The sequence below is a fragment of the Sinocyclocheilus grahami genome, unplaced genomic scaffold (assembly GCF_001515645.1).
Source record: "Sinocyclocheilus grahami isolate Dianchi unplaced genomic scaffold, SAMN03320097.WGS_v1.1 scaffold50.1, whole genome shotgun sequence".
Classification (NCBI taxonomy): Eukaryota; Metazoa; Chordata; class Actinopteri; order Cypriniformes; family Cyprinidae; genus Sinocyclocheilus; species Sinocyclocheilus grahami.
Genome location: NW_015505229.1, coordinates 142,951 through 160,667, shown reverse-complemented (window position 1 = coordinate 160,667; position 17,717 = coordinate 142,951). Strand labels below are relative to the sequence as shown.

At 41.1% G+C, this 17,717-nt stretch overlaps 1 protein-coding gene across 4 annotated transcripts in view; it reads right to left on the bottom strand.

Annotated features, from left to right (window-relative positions):
- Positions 1-17,378, bottom strand: part of LOC107583108 (ephrin type-A receptor 4-like) — a 38,039-nt gene extending 20,661 nt beyond the window's left edge. For all 4 annotated transcript variants that reach the window (XM_016269200.1, XM_016269203.1, XM_016269201.1 and 1 more), the window contains exons 1-3: positions 17,142-17,378; positions 15,974-16,041; positions 13,520-14,183 (exon numbers count right to left, since the gene is read on the bottom strand). In XM_016269200.1, the coding sequence (XP_016124686.1) occupies positions 13,520-14,183; positions 15,974-16,041; positions 17,142-17,241 (832 nt within the window). In that variant the 5' untranslated portion in view covers positions 17,242-17,378. The remainder of the gene's footprint in view (positions 1-13,519; positions 14,184-15,973; positions 16,042-17,141) is intronic.
- Between the last annotated feature and the right edge of the window lie 339 nt (positions 17,379-17,717).

The following is a 17,717-nucleotide window of genomic DNA, read 5'->3' as shown; positions in this document are numbered from 1 at the left end:
CCTTCCACTTTTCTCCGTTTCATCTCTCCCTCCGTCACAGTCTGCCCAGGGGCCAATCACTCGCAATCAGCCCCATCCATAAAACAACATTAGGGGGTGAGGGATGGAAAGATAGAAAGCTCAGGGAGAAGAGATGCAGCCCTGGGTCGCGACCTCCACTGGACGGTGTGCATTGTTGCCATGCGTTGGAGGGGAATGATGGGAATTAGAGCTGGTGGTTTCATCTGATCAGCTTTGGTTCATCTTAACGCCGGCTGGAGGACAGAGTTAATTGAAGAGGATTCTTGGGAAGCTTAAAACCACTGTAGGAAACCGGAGGTGTGTTTGAGAGATCAAGAGACCTTGATTGCAGGAGTTTCGGTCTTGTTTATAAGCGAATGCACTCGCTGACTTGTAGCACTTTTCTCAAGCACTTAGGATATCTAACACCCTACACCTGCTTAAGAGTCTGAGTGTTTTCTCAGTCCCAGACCCTTACGGAAGACGACCAGCTGTCCCCTCCCTTCCTAAGTCCTCCATCCTAGGTCCCTTATGAGATCCCCAACAGCTCCTGGTTTCAATTCCACACACAGCTCTCATCCCCCCCACAGATCTGACCTTTCCACTCTTTCTCCATGAAGCCTATGACCACTGGGCTGGACAATAGCAGGACAATCACGGTCTCATTGTCCACACCGGTGGACGATTGAAGAAATGAGCTTACTGCCTCTGACATAATAGGGTCGTAATTACCAGTCCATGCCCCAATATTCAGGGTCAGTGCTCTCGTCCTACCGTCCACCGTGAGGACAATGTCCATCTCACTGATGACACCATCTCAGATTGAGCTCTGAATGCTTTCTGTGGGCTTTAGACCTTAAAACAGTCACCTGTTGTCCTGCACAGAAAGACAAAACGCAGGGTGGAGTTGAGGACAAAAGCAGATCCGGGCATTGTGTTGGGAAGCGAATGAATTATGGAATTCTACAAGGTATGTGTGGCGGTTTATGAGCATTGAAAGATGTTCCAGGCGGGACAAAAGGACTTCAATTAGATGCATGTAATCTGAGGACGTTCGGTTAGACACGTACAGAGGTCTGATGATACTTTTGTCAACATCGGTGGTTTCTATTCAGATGACTGCAATTAAATAAATAGCGGACAAAGAGGTAAAACTGCAGGAAAAATAAATAGAAATGTGAGGAGAAGTGGAAAGAAAAGAATGAGAGAGGGGGACAGGAAAATGAGAGGGAATGAAGCTTCAGCACTGGGTGGTCGGTCTTCAGAGTGTGTGTCCTCTCGGAAATTTAACACTGACTCAACTCTGCCAGGTTATATTTCTCTCCTCACACACACACAAGTGAAGTGAGACTCTTTCCATCTATAGCTCTCTCGGTTTCTGTCCATTTTTTCTCTATCACATCCTTGCTGTTATTAATTTAATTTATGCAAAAAATTTAAAAACAATTTGTGAATAAAGTTCCAAACTTGTCTTGAAGAGAACAAAATTCACTTGGAAATTGGAGGGAAATAGAAATGGAAAAAATGGGCAACTAGGAATTTATTCAGGAAATGTGCTTTCATAGCGGTTTAAGTGTAGGTCTTAAACAAATAATATTTTTTACACATTTTGGTACTTTACATTTTTTGGTTTATATTCAGCATTTTTTTATGCATTAAAAATATGTTACAACCCAGCTAGTGCTGCTCATAAACAATTTCACAAATTAGGAAATGTGAAATTGATTAGAAATTGAGCATATTGGACAATTTGGCTGCTTCTCAGAAGAAGAAGAAAAAATAAAGTCTCTTTCACACACACACACACACACATCCACCCACATACAGTACACACACAGACTCACTTGCTGAAGGCAGTGAAAGTGAAGTCAAGACCTGTGGGTTTGCGTGAGCTAATGGCTAACATATTTATGACACTTTTATGATGTTGGCTTATCTCTGAAGCCGCTGCTCAGGAGGATCAACAGTGGCTAATCCACCTCACACACACACACACACACACACATGCTCACACACATTCACATTATCTCACTAGTTACCAGGTTCATGTCAGAAAATCAGGGACTTTTTTAATGACATTTATGTAGTTTATAGCCTTTTATGCAGTTATTTGCTTCCTCTTGTCACTTCACAGGCTTACTATTTTACTCTTAACAGAATATAGACTGTTAATTCTTAAATAGTATCTACTGTATATTATATTCTACAGAATGTTTTTTTATTTACATATTCTCATTGAAACAAATGTCGTTCTTATATGGTGTATACACATTTCTTCCACAAAATTCCCCAAGTCTTTTCAAACACTGCTTTCACTCTTATCTGATGCTGTGCCTGAATGAGCTGAGAAAGAAGTACAGCAAAAAAACAGAACGAGAAAAAGAAAGACGATTATCATCTCTGCCCTCCAGCACGAACACACCAATTCCCTCATTGATCGGTTCCCGCCTTCTTCTGCTTATTAATTACATCTGCAGTGACTGATATACCTTGATCCACTCGCTGCATGCAAACATTCCTCATCGCCACAGCGTGAGTGTGTGAGATGATGCCATGATTGATGTGGCTCTAACCCCCGAGAAGCTCGTTTGTCAGCGAGGGGCCAAGCTGCATCAAAGCTCACTGGCTTTAATCTCTATATATTCGTCTAGGTTTTATTTATCGCCCTTCTGTCTGTCTCTGCTTCGACGTACCCTTCCCTTGCCCTCTCTCGCTCTCTGATCCCCACAAACCTGTCAAAAGTTTCCTCAAACTTTTCTAAAGACAGTCCCAAGGTCTTACCGAAGTAAGGTATGGAGGTACAGCTAGAGGCGAACGTACACAAAGGACGTGTGTTAACCTTTATGTGCGAGAGCTCTGCTCTGAGGTAAATTATTACATGGCCATCTGCTGTACAGAAGTGTGTGTGTGTCACTGTGTTTTATATAGAGAGCTGTGTAAAGCTTTGAAGGAAAGACAGAAGGGGGCAAAGCAGCATAGACAACAACTCCAGGGTAGGTCTTTCTAAATCACATCAAGATCCCAGCCAGTGGTTCGGATCTGATAGACAGGAACTCCACCTACACACACACTCACGGCATTTCAGGAAGTTCTTTATGAAGGGTTGGCTCAGGCAGGTGACAAGAAAACACTTTTTTTCTCCGCTCAGTCCTAGGTGGGGGTAGGGACAGTGCAGCAGCAGGGATGTGGAGGTGAAGTCTCTCTGAAATGCAGCTCATTGTCTTGTCTACTGTCCTTTGAGGGGAACGGGCAGCTGAGAGAGGCAGGGGGCCAAACGTCTCACATTCCTAACAATTCCTGCATAGCAAATAAGGAGGAGCTGCCTTGCAATGTGTGTGTATGCGAAGGCAAGGTTCATCTGACAGATGCAAATTCAGTCATCCTACTCATCCTTCTGTCGCTAAAACATATAGGGTTAGATATCTACAAACGTTATGTAGCAAAATGAGGTACAGACCACAATTTAAGCAATTAAGCTTCAGACAAGCTTAATTTTTTCTTCAGACAAAGCTACAGTACCAAACATCCTCAAAAGACTATGAATATAATGTACTAGTGGTATGAACTAATTTTATTTAATTGTTGTTTTTAACATTTCATGGTATTTTGATAGTAGTTTGGTAGTTTTTCATCTAATATTAATATTTTACTTTATTTTAGTTTTAATTCAATAAGCTACAACTACAAATATTTTTATAATTAACAATAACAACTGTTTGCATTGTACTCCAACCCTCACAAAAAAAGTACTATTTTACAGTGATGCCATCGGATGGTAATACTATGGTACATTAAAATATACTATGGTACTGATATGGAATTTACATGATAATCTGTGGTATTTGGCACTATGGGAGTAGCATAGTACTTTTCTTTAAGAGCATAGCATATCAAGATACTTCCAAAAAATATGGTACTACTAAGGTAAAACCTCAAAAACCATGGTAGTATCATTTTACATCCCAGGTCCAAAAATAATTTTCTCTTCACTTATTACATTATCCTTGACTTTATTCAGGTTTCTCTCACTCTCACTTTCTCAGGCTCTTGTTCTTTTTTCATCACTTTCACTTTTTTCTCTGTTTGTGTCTTTTTCCACTACTCACTCGTGGTCATAATTGCCTCGCTTCAGAGAGCGCAGAATCATTGTCCCCTCATTGCAAAGCCAACAATTTTCCCCTCACTGCAAATGCTCTGGCCTGCAATTGCTTTTCTGGCACTCCATAAACCACCCCCTTCAGCCCTGTCTGTCTCTTTCAACACATCTCAGAGGCAGGATTACTCTTACAATCATTAGCAAATAGCACTCGCTTCAAGCAGGCTTGGCAATGGGCTCTCTCTGGACTGCTATATTAAATTCTGCAGACGGGGTCGGGCGGTGCATTCGGCGTGAACCCTGGCTAATGGTGCTCTCTTAAAGAGCTGATGCTGCCGAGAGCGGGTCGTGTCCCGTCCACTTGTTTTGTTCAGCGGCCAGAACGCAGAGACTGCAAAGGGCTACTCTTAACTGGGTCTCAGCCAGTAGCGGCGGGACATGCTTTGACAGCTCATGGCGAAGACAAAAAAAAAACATTCTCCAAGATAAACCCCTTAAGAAATGTACGTTTTAAAATAGAAACTACGGTTTAACTGTGGTGCTCATGTGGAAAATGCAAGTTTGAGTTTTGCTATTCCACTGTCTCTTCCTGTTTTTTTTTTCTCTACTAAAAATCTAAATTTGGTAAGTTCTAGCATCAGTTTTCCAGACAGCACCTACGCTAAATTTAGTGAACATGGACAAATGAAGTGAAGGTCTGTATGGTGCTGGTTGCTGCCAGAAAGGGTCGTGGCCTCCGGGTAGAAATATAGCAGGAGACAGAGATAGAGAATGAGAGGGAAAAAGAGAGATAGAAAAAGGCCCTTATTGATTCTAGGAGCTTTTGACATGCTAATGTTCTCGCTGTCGGCTTCAGTCCCCCACCTCCTCTTAGCCAAGGGCCTTCAAAGGGAGGCTGCTACACAAAGACAGGGAGAATGCACTGCGCTGCCCGTTGAATGGCCGCTCTCGCTTAGCGAGCAATCTGTCCCTTAAAAAAACTACCAAGAACAGCTCATGACATGGAGAACATTGCAGTGGAGAAACAGGCAGACTCTTTAAATCTCAAACGGAATGGATCAAATCTAACGGTTTGATTACATGCATCAAATCAGAGCCAAAGAAAGCAGTAACAACTTACAGTGAAAATAAGCAACATTAAGACTAAATTTTTTTTCCCCTCTCAAGTGAGCCAAAATTTGACACAGCGCAAGAATTCCTCAGACATACTGAATGCACATGCAATGGGTTATGGTTTGTGGTTACTGTGAGTGTGCGGCCACAAGCTCGTGCCTCGGAGCAGAGGTGTGTGTGGACGAGGTGGTGAGTGAGCAGAAAACGTTTCTGGGTTCTTGGATTAATGTCCAGGAGAGGATATTAAAGGGTAAATGTGTCAACACCAAAGCAACGATGAGTGAATTACACTTCGCAACCGTCTCTTTTTCAAGTTACTTCTTTGTTTTCAGTCACGTTTGTTCGTTTTTGAAGGTTGAGGAGTTCAAATATAAATGAGAGAAATGCACGTGTGGTTAGATTGGGAAAAGTCTGTGTGTACACACACATAAATGCACTGGGAGTCTGTTGAGAATAACATACTCAGCTTACTTAAGTAAACCACATGTGTTAAAGGAGGCCCACAACGTTGTAATCCTGTTAAAGGTCGTTCACACGTCAAGAGGAGTGTGTGCATGCTAATTATAAAATGCATGCGTTTGGTTCCTTCCTAGCTGATCGGTTTAAACATTGTGTTTTATTAACTTGTGAAGAAATCTTCTCCTGTAGAGGGTGTTTTATGTTGTATGATGTATAAATGGAAGGTCAATTTATCTGCATGAAAAAAATAACTTCTCAGATTACAGTCTTTGTAGTGAACACTTGGAAAAATACACCGTTTTCATCTCGTATCACCTGCTCTGAACATGACAGAACATTGGTATTATTACTGTGCTATGTTGGGGAAGCCATCTGAAACTTTATCTTGCCAAGGTGCAAGTTACTCATGATTTAAAAAAGGTTAAATTACAGTCAAGCTACCCTTAAAGAGAGAGAGAGAGAGAGAGAAAAGAAGTTTGCTACACAAAAAGCTATTAACAAAAAGTAGCTAACTACACTGAAGCTATTACAGAAAGAAATATCCTTAAATATCTAAATTGACATTATATTTTTAAGTAAAATACTTTGCAATTATAGTTTGATTATAAAATCTATGTGAAATAATAATAATAAAATAATTTATAAATTTATGTAAAGATAATCCCATTTAGGATTAGCTAAATTATTAAAATTAATTGAACAAAAAAAATGTCAGCGCCAATAGCCTCGTGGTTAGTGCGCCAACATACTGCGCTCATGGTGACCAGAGTTCGATTCCTGTCTCGAGGTCCTTTGCCGATCCCGCCCCCTCTCTCCACCCAATGCTTTCCTGTCAACTCTCTACGTCCTTTCCCAAAAAAGGCTGAAAACACCTATAAATATAACATAAAAAAAGAATTTAATTGAACAAAAAAAATTACTTTGTACATTAGCATTATTTTACTACAAAACAGAAGGAAATTGCCATGCAGTGACTTTTAAAATTAATCAATGAACCTTTTTGTTAGTGTTTGAGAATTGCTTTAGTTTGCAATTCAACGTGACAACAGTACAGCATTTTGTCAAGCTAACTGCTACTTGTTGAAAAAGTTAATGAAAATTTGCTGCTGAAAAAGCTGCAATGTTTTGAAAACCGTTGAGCTACTGTCAAGCTAAAAATGTAGCTAAGCTTTTTCTCCTCAAGGACACTGAATTACTGTGAGTTCACAGTTACATTTTAGCGAGAAAAACTTCTAAGCAACAACATGTAGCTACATTTCAGTGCATCTATATAAGGCTTCCATTCCTATGTTTCGAAATTCCTTGGTGAGATTTACGTCTAAAGAAGTGCTTCAGCAAATGCTCTTCATCTTTCCCTCCTGCTTTCCCGTGTCTTTCTCTCAGCACTAACAAAGACATAAAGTCAAAACTAATTGCGTTCAGTAACAAACCAAGTGGCTTTTTCCACAGCAGCTGGTCTGAGAGAGACCAATCCACTCTAATGAAAACCCCAGGAATGGAATAAACCCTCAAGTCTAATGGCGAGCATTAGATTCAGCCATGCTTCAACCCCACCAAATAATTACCAGTATTAATGTGCAATGTGAAGTCGCCGCTCTAACCCCTCTGGGCTAATCACTAGTGTTGCCTTGCATTGTGGAAACAGGTCTGCCGACCCCCGAAATAATCCCATTACTAAGTCTGTCCTTTCTCCAGCTCCCGTTCTCGTAGACACGCTCTCAGCTAATTGACATCTGTTAACTGACGTCCTATCTAGAAGTGCCGAGAGAGAGTTTTGCGAAGAGCACTTCAGTCAGGAATCCCTGAGTATGCATGTTTGTGCAATGGAGAGTTCAAAAAGTGCTTTTGTGCAAATCTATGAATAACATTTCTTTCATTTACGTTTGCATATTTACCTAAGTGAGAAAACACTGAGTCACTTCAGTTCTTGTGCAGAGAAAAGGTTTGTCATTTAGTTTGAGTTGCTTGCAAGAAGATTAATTTGTGACATCAATCATCATGAATCAAACCATTCATATTAGGCCTTCATAAACACTTCATTAGTAAAAAAGAACAACTGCATTCATGGGCTCCATCTGGTGCATTTGTCCAGAGAAAATTTTGGCAGCGTCCTAATCAAACCCGAAGACAAAGAAGCGCAGCAGCAGCGCTGACTGTAAAGTTAACCATGCTCCTCTTGCATAAAACAGGTCAGCAGCTTCAACGACTCTTTCAGAAGAAAATGATGGCTTGGGCTTTCCTGCCTCCGACACAGGCTCAGGTCGACCTACGACCCTTTTCTGGGTGGAAGCCAACTTAAAGGCTTCATGTATGGAGTGGGAAAAGAAAGGAGCCAGGCACTAACTGACAGGGAGGATCACATAAAGTAGCTGGTTGGGCGCTCATGTTGATGGACATCTTGTCAAATGAACATAAACCCTTTGGCATGAAGCATGTGTGGAGAGCAGCGTCTAAATGGATGTTGGGTTAATCAGGGAGAATGGGAGGACAGACCTTCGAGCAGTGAGTCAATAAGGCTCATCCACTCGAAAAGATATTTACTCTGGCATGTGGACGCTGAGACAGCGCTGTCCACACCGCTGTACCGGTGATGCTAAAGGAGATCTGTGCTCAGCTCTGCTCTTCTGATCTAACAGATCCAGACCACCGGTAATGAATGTGTGCCAGACGGCGTAATTAAAATATAATTAAACACCAGAGAGATTAGACTAGCGCTATCAGAATTTCTCAAAAGGGAACGGGGGCTAGTTCACATTAGCAAAAAAAATGCTTAGTGTGTAGTTTCAACAGACTTTCATGGGAAATGCTGTGAATTTATCAAGGACACTGGATCATTTCTACTTAATCTGGGTTTTTCAGACATTTTGCCTTAGAAAAAAGATGGTATCATGCTATGGTATTTTGATATATACCATGGTATTGAACAGTTACTATTTGAACAAATTGGGGACAGCCAAATTCCTGGAAAACACAGACAACAGCATAGGCGCAAACAGTTTGGCTAGTTCACATTAGTGTGTAGTTTTTAGCAGCCTGTGAATTTATCAATGATAATACAATATCAAGATTAAGAGAAAATATCCAGAAATGTTACCTAACAAAAATGTACAATGATGGTATCAGAAAACTATGGTATTTTGATGTCTACTATTGTTCTGAATGATTAGTGTATTCAAACACCACTTAAACTCAAAGTAAGATGCAGACATTTCTGAGGACAGGTTCCTAGAAACAGCATCTTGTCACCCTAATTTACAAGGTACTTCAAAGCGAACCATGGTAATACCACATTTTCCCTCATAAGCTGTACATTTGTCACCTAATCTCAGTCCTAAAATAGCATTAGCATGGGTGCAAACAGTTTGGCTAATCTGCATTAGTAAAACAGTGCTATTCTATTTGAAAATTGTCCGGAATATCGTTCCATAAGTTTCAACAGTCTCTGCTGAGAAATGCTGTGAATTTATGCGTTTTGTTCAAATACTCACATTAAGCTTAAAATATAAGAATGCAGAAATTACTATGATGTTACAGAGGTACAGCTATTACATCAGAAGGTAATACCGTGGTACTTTGAATGCTGTGATATCAAATAACATTTGAATGAATGTTAAAAAGGGCATTGGTCACCTCATATATGACCTAAACTGTATTAGCATGAATGCTAACAGTCTGTTAGGAGTGGGACAGTCACCTCCATCTCTCACCCTTCCCACCAGTTCTGTCCTTCAGGCCGTTTTCCGCCCCCGGTGCATCCATCACAACATGACAACTGAAGGGCTGCGTGCTGTCAAGGGAGCTTCCGTATGGGAGCACCGGATGATGATAGACAGGAAGAGGTCAAGGAGAACAACACACACATGAGCAAGCAATTGCACACATACAGACAGCAAGAGAGTGACGCAGATAGACCGGAGCATCTGAACTCTGCATGCGAAATGCAAACGTCTGACATGGCCGATTCAAAAGATTTGGATTTAATCACGCGAATCATATTATCCAAATTATTTCAAACGTATACAGCACGCTGCTATGATCACAGAGCGAAGAGGATGGACCCAACCTTCGCTCCCTCTCGCTGAAAGGACGAGCCGCCCATTGTCTTTGAGAGACAAGTTTGCTGGCTTTGCATTTCACGGACGAAATATGCAAATAATGTATTTGTTTGATATCAAAGGGCACCTCTCTCCATCTCTCTCTCTATCTCTCTTTCCTGGGACAGCTGACAGTCCATTCAGGGGACGATGGAGGGGCTCATAGGGGAGAAATGAGGAGGATTGTGACAGGAATCAACATATGTGCTTGCCATCAAAAGCAAAAAGGAAGTGATGAATATTCATAGGTAAGAGCATTTTGGCAGGCGGCGACTATTGTTTAACAAAGAAAAGAGCAAAAACGACTCACAGCTGAGGATGATGAGACTCATACACCTGCTCATAATTATGACAGCAATGAGATACACATGCAAACTTTTTCCAATTAGGCACACAAACAGGTGCTAAGGTGCAAAGTTTACACTGGGAAAAAAGCTGTACCTCAACAATAACACATGAGAACCAGATCAATACCTCTCCTCAAGTACACCAATTTGCTTAATGTGTGATTAAAGCTAAAATGTACTTTTGCTCGGTAAAGTCGATACAAACGCCATTCTCTTGAGAGTCTATCTCATCTTCCATACATAAATAATGTCTTGTCAAGCATCGTTTTCCTTCCAGTTACACAAGCCGCTGTCTGTTCTGATTCAAAGAGCAGTGTTTCATATTATCACACCTTCCCATCATGCTCTAGTTTTCAAACCCTTTATCCTTTCTAATTACTTAAATATGCGTGAGCTGTTTTACATTAGCACCCATTAAAAAATAATGTGGCAGCACCATGGTTGAATGATGTATCAGATGGTAATTTGATATAGATTATCACACTTGTATTGCATGGTACATCAAAAACACCATAGTATCACATACCAAAAAGTATCATGGTAGTACCATAATTTATTACACATGGTATTTCTATGTTTTTTGGACATTTTCCATTTCCTACTGTGGTGGTACTACTGTGGTGCGGTGGCTTTGACATATACCATGGTGCAAAAATTAATTTACTATGTTACTTCCATGATACTATGGTACATGTGTAAAATACCATGTAAATATTACAAAAGTAACAAAAATTACCATGGTGCTATCATGTTTTTTGGACATTTTGACAAGTAGTACCAGGGTACTACTATGTTTACAATATACTATCATGAGGATATATTTTTGCAGTAATACCATAGTACTTTTTTGTTAGGGTGTATTAGTCAAAAAAGCTAAAACTCACTCGAGTTGGTTGGATTTTTCTCCATGTTGTCGTGATGTTTCACTAAACTACGTCTACAGTGTAGTGAATCACTGAGAGTGGGCTGTCATTCTCCATTGCAGCCTAGCACCTCAGCGGGCTTTTACACATCTCCAGCTCGCCGGACGCCCACTAACAAGCAGAGATTTCCTCTCTGTCCTCACCTCCTACTCAACACAGCAGATGAGCAGTGAGAAAACAACAAACTCTTATAAAGAATAAAAGACACCAAATCCTCTGGCCAAGTCTCCGCTCCATTCACCAACCGAATGGCGGCTGTTTTGTGGTCTTCTCTCGCTCTTCTGTTCTTGGACCTGTCCGTCTAGGCTGCAGCTGTCAACATTTTGACGTCTTAATAAATCTCGGCCATGACCCCCGTCTCTCGGGGAGGAGAGGAGGATAAAGCCAGGGGTCACCCCTGACCCTGTCTAGTGTTCCTCCCCATTCGCCCCCATGCCCGATCACGACATCCCAACAATTGGGGAGAGGCTCCCATTGAGGCCTTCTGGGGTATGAGGGCTTGTATCCCTTATCTTCAATGAGCTTTTTTCATAAGGTCCTCGGGACGCCCTATTGAGAAAGTTCTCGCCCTCTCCTACACCCTCACATTGAAGGTGAACCTCTGCATCCCTCCCCTGGCCTGGGCTGCACACACAGACTTATTAAACTGACAGTGACTCGTATCTGCATGCTGGGAGAGAAAGCCACCCTTTGAACCCGCTTCAATGAGGAAACAACTGCCTGTTGCCTTGCTGAAGACAGCATGTGATGGCTTAATCAGCTATTGATGACAGGCTCAAGCTTAAGGATATATAAAAAAGGAACCCAGGATGTTTACTGAAATCTGGAATTTGGCTATGAAATACTTTATGAATTGCGATTTGTTTTTGTTGGTCCTTTTTCACATTGGTGAAATTTTCACTTTTATTTTCTGCTGGTCAGTATTTTTGGCAATACATTTTTAGTATTTTCTATATATTTTTTCATTAAATTCTAAATTGTATATACAAGGTATTAAAACAGACATGCAAGATCAATAAATGTCAAATTGGCCTGAAAGAGCAATGAGTGACTGTTTTGTTCAACTAATCTGAAACTCTTGGCCAGCAGGCTATCCTTATATTTCAGTCCTGTGCAGACAAGTACCCAGAAATTAAACAAATTATCCTCTACATACCAGCTTATGGGATTTGAGTTTTTTTTTTTAATTGATGTGTGAGATGGGAAATGAAACCTGAAAACTTTTGCTGATGCCAAACAACAGAAATATTACAAAACGCCCTCTTCCAAATATCTCGGAGTAATGAAATCATCATTGCAAGCCCTGAAGTGATTTAAGTAAAATGTTCCACCAAATGTCTGTGTGGAAACGCCGTTCTGCTCTCAGTAAATTACAGCCTCTTTCCTTCATTTCAACATATCTGAACGGTAAAAGAGAGCAGAGGGAGACAGAAGGAAAGCTAAGGAGTGAGTGGGGAACCCAGCCGCTGCCAGCGAGCTCCGCTAATAAAACAGTGGCCAAGAAAAACGGCCAGATCTCTGAGAATGGTCTTTCCCAGTGTACCCCCTTCAACCACCCACACAAGCAGTGTGGTGAATGCCGACTGTCCCCCCTGAGCCCGCAGGAGCCCTAAATTACAGCCCGTATTTGTCATGCAATTAGCCCGCTGAGATAGCACTCATAAATAAAGGCCGTTAGAGTGGCCAGTCGGCCGTTTATCACCCTGCTCAAGCGATGACCCTCTTCTGGACCAGACAGAAAAGAAAGAAAGGGCGTGCACAAACTGTCTACATGTCCTCTGGCTCTTCCTTTTTGCCTGCACTGACCTCAGCATTACCCCAAACAGTATATCACCGCTTTTTTAATGTCGTATGGCCTGACTACGGACACTGGGAATCAAAGCCGGCATGGAGAAAGAGAAACGGCCCTCTGGTGACAGAAGCAATCTATCTGATCCTCTCCTTTTCTTCTTTTATCACTCCTGCTTTTTCAGTGTTTTGCCAATCCCGTCTATTCCCTTTAATGTGAACTGAAAACCATCGCACATGCTCTTGAGAGATAGCAAAGGAGAATGAGAGCGAAAAGGGTACGAGAGCCTTGGCCCATGATCTAATTAAGCGGATTCTGCTCATAAACCATACGGCTGTTGCTCCAACAAAATAATTAGTGCTAACGTTTCTCATGCACAAATCCACTGGGAGGTGTTTTGATATCAAACAGGGCAATTCATAATCATAACCAGACCTCTCGAATAGCAACACTGGCTTAATCCACAGTGATCCTCCGAGTACCCAGCTGTCTACATCTGAGTAAACTCTCACATCCCTGAGGGGGAAAAAGTTCATCCGGGTCAGCTTCTCTTATAATGATCTCATCTTAAATTATATAATGTATCACTGATGGGCGATCAGGGTATTTTTTTACTTCCGTGTGGGAGGTGCGTAAATCTCGACTGGTGAAACGCTCTGTTGGAAAAAATGGAGCGAGGGAGTTATCTGAGCTCTTACCTTGGCATGTTCCTCCGTGTTCCTCATAGCCAGGGTTACACAAACAGTTTCCAATAGGCACCAGCCATTCTCCATCTGCGCCGCAGTACATTTTAGGGACCTCACGTTCCTCTGAATTGTCCACACAGGATCCACGTACCTCCACTAGCGATGAGGTGTCCGCCCCGGTGGTGGTGTCTGGAAACTGGGCCAGGTTGCGTACGGTGAGGGGGCATTTCTTATAGAAGATCCGTACGGATACCAGAGCGATGCAGGCTCCCACATCCTGGAATGCCAGGTAGAAGCCCTTCCGTGTCAAAATTCCCACATCCCGCACTTCCGTGTTCAGCTTCATGATGCGGTCTCCTATGTCCACCTGCGTGAAGCTCTCGTCAGCCGCAATGGTGTCGATTTTGGTGAACTGGTTCTCTCGAATGTACCGCTCTTTGTCATTGTTGGACTCGTAGTAGTAGAGGTTAAAGGTCTCCTTGCAGGTACCCATGACTCCTGGCAAGCTGTTGCAGTCACGCAGAGTGAATTTGATCTCGATGTAGACACGCTGAGCTCCGCCACGGGGGATCCAGTCTGTTCGGAGCCAGTTGTTCTGGTTGGGTTCCATTACGTTGCATACCTGGTACGTCCTGATTGGCGTATTCTTCTCATCCATGATGCTCACTTCCTCCCACTGTGAGAGAGATGACGAGAAAGACAGAGAGGTAAGTAGGCCTATAGAAATTCTACTGGGGAGACTTTTGTCACAGCAGGTGCACACAATTCCAGTCTCGGTGCTGGAGATGTTCCACAGACAAACAGCTGCAATGATGCAATGATTTCATTGATTACGATATGATAATGAGAATTTAATCACACATCTGTCAGATTCTGTGCACGTATGTGCATGTGTTGCTCCAAAAATTAAAGAGACAAGGAAAGATGTTAGTTTAAAAACCTTGAAACTAAGGTAAAAATACGTTTTTCACTAATAATACACCATTGCAAACACCCTAGCACATAAACCAAACAAATACAATGCCCAGCAACATTTACAAGAACGCCCTGACTTTCTGGTCACCATTAATCCCATATTAAGCCATTGTAAAACTATGGGGCCTAGAGTTTGATGCTTCCTGCTGGTGAGAGTTTCAAATGAGACGTTCGCAATGAAGGAGAGTTTTGAAAAGGCCTGTCACGATCTATGACGCTGTCTTTTCTTCTCGCTTTTTTACTCTTTGTAAGTCGTAAGTGTAGAAATCCCAGCTGTCACACCGATAAAGCTGTACATTTGGCCTGTTTGTGCGAGGGAGGGGGCTCTGTCGGGACCCTGTCAATCAAAGGGGTCGATGAAATAAAGCAGCAGAGGGTGGGAGGACCACATTTCCTCAAATGCCAAGTTCACCATTAACCCCGAAACCAACCAAAGTGGAACGGAGACAACAAGGAAGCCTAATTGTGGCGTAATCAATCAAATCACTGATAAATAACTTCACGCATGCTCAAGCAGATCAATTTAGATATTTCAAAAGAAACATTTGAAAAAATTACATTTTTGTTAACGTTATATACTGATGTATGCTATTTTTGACAAATATTAAAAAATTGTTGGTTAAAACATCCATTTTACACCTACTACATAATACAATTAATCACAATAACACTAAAAATAATACTGACTAAATACAAGTTGCTTAAGCTAATTACACATTTAATTGCTATAACTGCATAATAATTATAATCAAGTATGAATATTAGTGTCAAGTGTGGCCAAAAAGTTAAACAAAACCTTTTTTATATAAATTGCATAATGTGTGTGTAATTAACATGAGGTAAATAGCACTTAACACTTAAATTCTTAAACGGCACATAGCCTTAATACTGTACACAGCCTATCTGTGACAAGCTTCATTGTCGCATATACAAAGTACAGTACACCAAGCACTAGAAAATTCTTGAATTTTAAGATGCCAACCCATAAATGATGTACAGAAAGGATCATTATAATTATGAAGCATAACATTTCTAAATGAATTACCCTGAGCACAAGCACTTAAACTCAAGTCGTTTCTCAGTCTATGAAACATCAAATTATAAGAACAAAGCCATTTCATCTGTCAGGATTTATAATTATGGATGTTTGTATAGGTTTAATTAGTCTTTTGTGCTTCATCTATGCACTAATGCAGAAAATACTGATTGCATACAGTGTGATGCCTCTTAAGCCATTTTCCATCATTTTTTTTTAGTGGGGATTTGGCACAACATGAGGCCTTAGTTAGATCCCGTACCTTCTTATATGCAGTGTGGAACAGCAAATCTGCTGTGCTAACAAAAAAAAAAGGTTATTTTATTTCTCTAGTCTGCTTTTTCATGTGCAAATATGATTTCCAAGACAATAAAGACCTTCAAGAGTTGCAGATAGAGATTTATCCACACAAATATAAAAGTAAAAGCAACATTGTCTGTTCTTTGTAGACTCACCCCTCCTTCCGTCGGACTCGCAACCCATTTCAATTCTCCTTGCACAGTTCTCGAGTCCAGCAGCGTCACTGCAGGAAGACAAAATGCCATGAGTCTCTTAAGATGGATCATCAACCTCCTTATGACTAGATCAAACTACCTCTTAAGTCACAACTTGTTTTTGTTGATACGCATTTGTTCCCAACCGCACAAAGTTATTATACTCTCCATTTCCTCAATGTACACCGATTTATGCTCATAAATCTATTTATTGGATTTGGTTAAATAACACAAATGAATATTTTTTATTTGAGCACAATTATGTATTGTTTTAATCAGTATTCTAAGATGGCTATTGTCCAATCAAAATTAGGTCCTTTGAGAGAGGAAAATAATCAGCGCAATGAACATGCAAAGAATACATAAAAGGCTTGTGTTCACATGTTTTAAGGGTTTCAGAATTTAAAATGAGCAGACGACAGACGCAATAAATGCATGCAAATTTGACACACAGACACACACACACACACACACACACACACACACACATACATATATATATATTATACACTCACATTCAAATTTGCGTTTGTGGTATATTTAATACCACAACAAAGCCTTAGTATAATTAAAATTAAAAGTGTGCAGTGTAATGCGCCATTTACGAGAATTTGATTGAGACTCTAAGTCTATATTACAGGCTACTGTATAGGCCTATGTCTCGTGCGCGTTTTGGATTTCGTAAATTTCGTTTGTGAAAACACTCCAAGGAAATTATAAATCGCGAACTGGTCACCCATGCACATTTAATGAAATGTGAATGAATAAATAAATATATGTGCGGGAAAACATAGGTTTCAATAAAATTAGAAATCGGTTGAACCAGAGTGTTTACTCCCAATAGAGTCCGAGTTTAAACTTCGTTGGACAAAAAAAACCCCGCCTCAGTCTTCCACTAGATCTGCGGATTTGGGAACCACAAGACACTTGGAGATCCCCAAAGGGACTTTCGGAGAAAATTATATAATTCCTTTTCGCTGACGGGATAAAGTCTCAAAATAAAAATAAAAAACAAGACAAAAACAGATGGCAGTCATACACTGTGCCACTCTATACCGTCCCATGTCGTAACCCAAACAACAAAACATAACTCTTGGAGAGATGTTCCCTTGGTTTGGTAAACCCTTACCTTCATTAGGAGGGTAGACCCGTGCGGTTAATGCGAAAGTCGGTATCCAGATTATTAGCGCAAAAGTCGTTGTGAACACAAGCGCAGCCATTTGTGTCATTTCGTGTGCGTCTCCTCCGCTCCGCGCACGGACCGAAGTTGCGTCTGTCCCGGTGGAATTAGCGTTTGAGAGTGATGCACAGAGCGCAGCTGAACACCGCCGAGGGGCGGATCTTTACTGCCTGACGCGCCTGTCACAGCGAGACACCGAAAGTCAACAGTCTGTCCATTCGGATAAATAGCCAGCCCATTTTTCAGGTATATGGTAAATGAAGAATTGTGTAAGTATAAAAAAAGTATTTCTTCTTTCTGTCTTTTGCGTATCGTAAAAACCCACGCTCACGTGTGTCCGTGTGTGTGTGAGATAATGCAGAGTGCGCGTGTGAAAGAACGCGCGAGAAAGAAGGAGAAGAGAGATCGGCTGCTGTTAAAATTTTACATACAGAACATAATATATTTGAAATACCGTAATCATAATTATTATAACAGTATACGTCATAAGTCTGTATGGAGCGTGCAAGTCATTAAAGTTAAGCT